This window comes from Mobula birostris, chromosome 3 (genome assembly GCF_030028105.1).
Source record: "Mobula birostris isolate sMobBir1 chromosome 3, sMobBir1.hap1, whole genome shotgun sequence".
Classification (NCBI taxonomy): Eukaryota; Metazoa; Chordata; class Chondrichthyes; order Myliobatiformes; family Myliobatidae; genus Mobula; species Mobula birostris.
Genome location: NC_092372.1, coordinates 44,513,230 through 44,520,715, shown reverse-complemented (window position 1 = coordinate 44,520,715; position 7,486 = coordinate 44,513,230). Strand labels below are relative to the sequence as shown.

The window sequence follows — 7,486 nt, the reverse complement described above, 5'->3', positions numbered from 1 at the left end:
AGCAAAAAGTGAATAATTATGTTTTTTGTTGTGAAGAGGTGAGAGTAATTTTAGCAAGACTACTGGAAGTATTCTCTGCCTTTTTAATACTGGCACTGAATCCCTAATGCATCTTTGTCACCAGAACAAACTAAATTCAAAGCATCATCTAAAAGACAACAATCCTGGCAAGGTAATGCTCTTTTTGTACTGCACTGCAGGATCAATCTAGAGTATGTACTCATATCTTGAACTGCAGATTAAACATCCTTTAAGTCCCATCTTGCCTTACTGGGAATTTGAAGCTGCCCCATGTGGCAGATCATCAATAAATTGCAGGAGTACCAACTCCTAAAGTAGTCCTGGCACAAAGTCAGACCAGCAAAAGACTTGCTGTAAATCCAGTTTTTATTCCATTTAGTGAATAGATCCAGCAACTGTGATCATAACCTTTTGGTAAGATTTGTAAATAACTAATTTATCAAAATAATCTAGTCAATTTTCAATAGTTTGCTTTGTACAGTCCACCCTGAATATCAAGGCTTTGTGTTGCACAGATAAAGCTCTTGATCTCAGAATTCTTCTTTCTACAAATTGAAGTACGATTAAAAACTACAAATGGTTAGAAAAGCAATTAACTTTGAGAAAGAATTGGAACAGTACAAGAGCACTCATTAGGTTTAGGCAACAACGAGTTTACTGCATCCACTTTTGACCAACATGCTAGATCACCCGTTTTTTTGTAGACAGTGGACTTTTACAGTCCAGTTTTGGTAATGAATATGAATCAGCAAGCAGGATACTGGTTTTTCCAATTTGCTGCTTCCCAACAAATGGAACAACTTTAAGCCAAAAGCTCCATGGAACAATACACAATTTTAACTTCAATTCGGTTTATTAGATCTGTGAATTATCCCATGATCAATAACTTTCTTTCACATTGTAGTAATGTATCCTGTGATCAGCAGTGATGAAGCAGATCAATGCTAAATCCGACTGAAATCCTCATTACTACAAAAGGCCATTACAAAGCATTAAGCAAAGTTCAAATTAGGCCAAGTCCAACAATGTCCATTCTTGAACAAAGAAGCCCCCTCAAATTTCTTCTGGTGGGGTATTGTACTGCTTTTAATGCAGTTATTTTTGGCAGTTTACCACAATGATAATAATTATACCCAAATCATTTTTACGTCTCTCTTTAACCTCTCACACATCATCATCAGATGTATCACTGCTGCTCGTCTCTGTGTCATCATTAACAGTAGGCTTGTAAGTGCTCTTCCACGTGAAGTTGCAAGTCAAACCATTTTTCAGAAGACCATTTTTGCGAAGGCCATTTTTCTGGAGCTGAAAGTGAATAAAATGGCATTAAAAATTAAAATGCGAAGTGCAAGATTTACTAAAGCAAATCCTGTCTATACTGAATTCCCAATAGGTAATTATTTGGGTATTACTCCGAATATCTTTGAGACATGAAGCATTTAGTCTGGGGTTGACTTGAAAAAGGAATTCCAGAAAGTAGTCTAGAAATGTTGGAGGAGTCCAGAACCAGAGGCCACAGTTTAAGAATAAGAGGTAGACAATTTAGAACGGAGTTGAGGAAAAACTTTTTCCACACAGAGGGTTGTGGTTCTGTGGAATGCTCTGCCTCAGAAGGCAGTGGAGGCCAATTCTCTGGATTCTTTCAAAAAAAAGTTAGATAGAGCTCTTAAAGATAGCGGAGTGAAGGGATATGGGGAGAAGGCAGGAAAAGGGTACTATGGCTCGAAGGGCTGAATGGCCTACTCCTGCACCTATTGTCTGTTGTCAGTCAATTATTGAATTCTGAAACATATACCAAAATAGTCCAGACCGCAAAAAATTCTAGAACATAGTTGTTACAGTTCTAACACTCCAGCAACACTGTAGCAAAACATTATTTTTGAGGAAGCAAAGCCAGAATTCATTTCCCATTATTTATTATGATGGTATTGGTGCGTTACTAGAGGAGGCAACTCCCACAATGCAGCTGCATAGGCGATTCAAGGAGTAGAACCAGCAGCAACAATGCAAACATGAGGAATTCTGCAGATGCTGGAAATTCAAGCAACGCACATCAAAGTTGCTGGTGAACGCAGCAGGTCAGGCAGCATCTCTAGGAAGACTGTACCTCTTCCTAGAGATGCTGCCTGACCTGCTGCGTTCTCTAGCAACTTTGATGTGTGTAGCAACAATGCAACACTAGTCTATTTCCAAGTCAGCTCAATGTGTGTAGCTGCTGGCTTTTCAGTTTGTTGGAAGAGAATGCACACTTGAAAGGTCAGAATTGTAAAAAAAAACACAGGTAGCCACAGTGGATTTTATAGATGCAACATTGGTGCAGATGTGCCCGTGGTGGAGGAGGGAATTAATCTTTAGGGTGATTTGGCTGCACTCATCCAAGAAAGCAGAGAATATTTCATTATGGTCCTGCCTCAAGCTTTGTAGATGGTGGAAAGACTATCAGGCATCCTGAAATTTATGACTGCCACGAGCTGGCCCTAAGCCACTTTGCGACTGGTCCAATGGAATTTCTGATCAATGGTAGCACTCAGAATATGAGGAGGAGGAGACTTGGCAATTAAATTTTCTCTCTCTGTCTTCATTAAGATAGTCACTACTTGCTAAATGTAACTCAGGCCAAAAAGTTAAGGTTCTTGCTACATGTACGCACGAACTGCTTCATTTTCTGAAGAGCTACAAAGGCAATCCTTTTCTGTATATAATATGGCAAAATATCCCTATTTCTGATCTAATGAGGGAAGGAAGATCACTGATGAAGCAGTCAAAAGCAATTAAGCTGTAGAAGTTTGGGTGCAGTTGCTTAATATTCTGACAGAATTCAATCGGAACCAAGGCATTTGTTTAATAGATCCTATTCCATTTACCAAACAAAGCAGATTGATCCCAGACACTGCCTGGACAATCGCCTGTAGTGATGTGCTGTAGCTGGAATCACTGATCTCCAGCAAACACAACCATCTTCTATTGACCTAGACACCCACTGTTGCCCTTCGACGAGAGATTTAACAAGGCACATTGATGCAACACTTGGTCAAATGCAGACATAATGGCACAAGCAGTCACTCTCAGTTATGAAATACAATCTTTCAACGCATGCTTCAACCAGGGCAGTGGAGAAATCTGGCAAGGTCCAAACTGGGCACTGGTAAGCTAGTTAGAGTTAGGTCAGTGCCACTTGACAGTGTTATCATCAAGACCTTCCTCAATCTTATGATAATTGAATGTAAACCAATAGACTCGTATTTAAATTGGACTTGTCCTGACTTCCAGGGCTAAGAAATAACCAGTCAATTTTCTACACTGGTGTTGTGCTGAACATGCCGGTATAACTGTATTGGAATAGGTTTAATCAAAGGTTCATTCTACACTACATATCTTGCATACTACAGTGAGGGTATCTGGTCCCATAGACCTTGCTGCATCCAATGCTCTCAGCTGTTCCTTGAAATCATGTGGAACGAATCAAACTGGCTAAAAACCAGCTTCTGTGATGGTGGAGAAAACTAAAATATATTATCTGTTCAGCACCTCTGGCTGAAAATGGTTATAAAACCTTCAGCCTCAACCTTACACTCTGCTAATATTTGCAATGGGGACTTTCTTGGAGTCACCTCCTCCACTTAGCTGTTCAATTGTCCACCATTATTCACAACTAGAAATTTAAACTTGCATGTCAAATACAGATTTGTTCGGTATTACTTATTTAAATTAACCATGCAGAGATTTTCATCCTTGAAAAATTATTAGAGATTGAGCAGTTTCTTGACAAGAAAATAGTTTTTCCATACTTTCCATCCCATAGGCAACAATGAAAAATAAGAGGAGAATTTGCAGGGTTGAAATACGAGTGCCTCTTTTGCAAACACAAGGACCATTACATCAGCTAATAATCAGCATCACACCAGGGAAGGGTTTGGTAGCAGTGATGGCTACTACAGGTGGTAATGTGATGGGAAGACAGAGTTACAAGGACAAGACTGACATTTGTCAAAATTAAGGCATCCAATTGTGACAAAGTTTACAACTGAAGCCTGTGTATCCTTACAAAATAATGCACCTCTTGGCAAGACATGATGTGAAAAAAAATTAAAACAAGCAAAATCTGATAAATAACTGGCAAGGTACATTAAAAGCAGAATGGCCAATTAAAACACTGAGGGGAAATGGGAAAATTTGCAAGACTGAACAAGACTGCAGTGTTTCAGACTCAGCCAGCTGAATCACAGGCATAACTCTCACCACCATCAGGGACAACTTCCTTAAAAGCTATACCCTATTCTCGTTATTACCATCACAGAGGGGCTTGAAGACCCACACCCAATGTTTCTGGAACAGCTTCTTCACCTCTGCCAGTTTTCCGGACGGTAAGACCTCTCTTGTAACTTACACCAACTTTTTGTCTCGCAGTGTACTGCCGCAACAAAACAACTAATTTCATGATAAATGGCAGTGATAATAATAACTCCAGATCAGATTCTGTCTGGAGTTGAACAGAAGTCATTACCTGTTCACTAATGGCCTGAAATTCCCTCATCTCATCCTCTGTTATCGGAGCACATGTTTCATCATTTTCACTTTCTTCCTGCCAGCCCATCTCTTTCAGCAGCCTAAGGAAAATAAAGTCAGTCAAATGTTACATTTCTGAAAAGCTGAAGAAATCTAAGCTCAAATACTAAACAGTTAATACAGAAAATATTATACTGTTTGTTAAAAAAAAACCTTCCACAGACTCTTAAATAAACGCAAATAATTATTGATTCAACAAAGAAAATATCTAAAATTAATCATGTAAAACAAAGAAGCATTGGGTAGATATTTATTTGTAAATCAGTCCTCACTATAAAGAATACAAGTAGGATCCCAGAAAAGACAGAAAATTGGGAATTGTAAGGGAAGTTAGAACTGAGGAAATTACAAACAACATAGAAGTTGTCATGAGTACTTGATGGAGCTGCAGACAGACAAGTCTTTGAGTCATAAATAGACTTGGTCAGAGGGTCTTAAAAGTGAGAGGATTGATATACTGGTTTCAATTTCCCAAAAATTCTTATATTTGGGGAAGACGTCATTCGTTTGGTAAGTAGTAAACTGAATCAAAGAAAGAGGGAGATCAAGAATGGTAAATATAGACTAATTAGCTTAACATCTATGATAGGAAAAACATTAGAAGATATTGTTACAGCAAGGTTTTTTTTTAAATTCAACAAAATCAAGAAAAGTCAACATTGTTTTGTGAAAGGGAAATTATTTTTGATCAATTTGTTGGAGTTAGTTGAAGAAGGAATATGCTTCAAATAAAAGAAAAATCAGGATGCAGCATTCTGAGATTTACTGAAGCCGTTTAATAAGTTAATTTAAAGGTTCTTGTGCAATATAAATGCACATGGTCTAGGAAGCAACTTAACTTCATGGAAAGATTGAGTAGCTAGCAGGAAACAAAACAGGCATTCTGATCAACAAAATGTAATGAGAACCATGTCAAGTGTTCAGTGTCACAGGCTCAAAATTCTAAACTTTATATAAATGACTTGGATGAAGGTAATAAAGGGAATGTTGTTTGCTAATGGTGCAAACAGACAGAAATGCATACTGCCAAATAGATGCAAGGAAGCAACAGAGTATCCAAGATATGTGGTGCCCAATCAGCGGATGGGAGCATGAGAAGAAGTGGCAATTTCACTTAAGATTAAAAAAAGCAGTGCTTCGCAGCAAGTTTCAGAGTTGGACAGTGCCCAGTGAAATACAGGATGAGAAGTGGCAATTTCACTTAGGTCGGCAGTTGAAGATTTAAAAAGGCAGCGCTTCGCGACAGCTTGCAGAGTTGGACTGCACCCAATCAGTGAACGGGAGCATGAGGAAAAGCGGCAATTTCACTTAGGTCTGCACTTGAGGATTTTTTTTTCTTTTAAAAAAAGGCAGCGCTTCGCGGCACTTTTCAGAGCGAGTGGCGATTTCACTTAGGTCCTCGGCTGAAGATTAAAAACCAGTGCTTCGCGGCAATTTGCAGAGTTGAACTGCACCCTGGGATTCATTAGAAAGAGCAAATAAAAATAGGCAGGGGCAGGCGGAACAGCCATTGTTGGGAGTGGCCATTGTGTGAGTGGGCCAGTATTGGAGTGGCTTTGGCTCACCAGGCTTGGGTGAAGCAAATTTTTCTTCATTCCCCGTCTGTCAGGGCACTGTTAATGCAGTGAGAATTACTCCAGGGGCTGTGTTTTGTTCTTTGTGTGAGATGTGGGAATTCTGGGAGACAGCTAGCCTCCCAGATAACTACATCTGCAACAGGTGCACCGAGCTGCAGCTCCACAGAGAACATGTGACGGAAATGGAGCAGCAGCTTCATGACCTTTGGATCATACAGGAGACTGAGGAAGTGACAGATAGGAGCTACAGAAGGTAGTCACCCCTAGGTTGTAGGAGGCAGGTAACTGGGTGACTGTCAGTAGAAGGAAGAAAAACGGCCAACCAGTGCGAAGTATCCTCCTGGCCGCTCTCCCCTATAATAAGTATTCCACCTTGAATACTGTTGAGGGGGACAACCTACCAGAGGGAGCAGCAGCAACTGAGTCTGGCACTGTGGTTCAGAAGAGAGGTGAAGAGGACTGCGGTACTCATAGGAGAAGTATTTGAGGAATAGAGACGAGATTCTGTGGATGCAATAGAGACTCCCAGAGCCAGGGATGTCTCAGATGGGGTCCGTGGCATTCTAAAAGGGGAGGGTGAGCAGCCAGAAGGCATGGTACGTATTGGCACCAATGACTCCTCACCTTTCCTACCTCTGTCAGGTTTGCAGATGATATCAAGATAGGTGGATGGAAGGACATGTTGATCAAGCAGAGGCTACAGAAGGACTTAGATTAGGAGAATGCGCAAAGTCGTGGCAGATGGAATACAGTGTCAGGAAGTGTACGGTTATGCACTTTGGTAGAAGGAATGAAAGTGTACATTATTTTCTAAATGGAGAAAAATTTCAAATATCTGAGGTACAAAAGGACTTAGGAGTTCTTGTGCAGGATACCTTAAAAGTAATTTGCAAGCTGAGTCGGTGGTGAGGAAGGTAAATGCAATGTTACCATTCATTTCAAGAGGTCTAGGAATAAAAAGGATGTAATGTTGAAGCTTTACATAACACTAGTGAGGCCTCACTTGGAGTATCATGAGCAGTTTTCAGCTCTTTATCTAAGAAAGAACGTGCTGTCATTGGAGAAATTTCAAAGGAGGCTCATAAAAACGATTCCAGGATTGAAAGACTTATCATATGAAGAGCATTTGATGGCTCTGATCCTCTACTCACTGGAATTCAGAAGAATGAGAGGAAATCTCGTTGAATCCTATCAAATGTTGAAAGGCCTCAATAGAGTGGATGTGGAGGGAATGTTTCCTATGGTGGGGGAGTCCAAGACCAGAGGACACAACCTCAGAATAGAGGGACATTCATTTAGAATGGAGGTTGGGAGTATTTTTA

At 40.1% G+C, this 7,486-nt stretch overlaps 1 protein-coding gene across 1 annotated transcript in view; it reads right to left on the bottom strand.

Annotated features, from left to right (window-relative positions):
• Window positions 1–377: 377 nt before the first annotated feature.
• Window positions 378–7,486, bottom strand: part of LOC140195008 (vasculin-like) — a 55,089-nt gene continuing 47,980 nt past the window's right edge. Inside the window, exons 11-12 of the mRNA XM_072252554.1 lie at window positions 4,526–4,628; window positions 378–1,326 (exon numbers count right to left, since the gene is read on the bottom strand). Coding sequence (XP_072108655.1) covers window positions 1,186–1,326; window positions 4,526–4,628 — 244 coding nt within the window. The 3' untranslated portion in view covers window positions 378–1,185. The remainder of the gene's footprint in view (window positions 1,327–4,525; window positions 4,629–7,486) is intronic.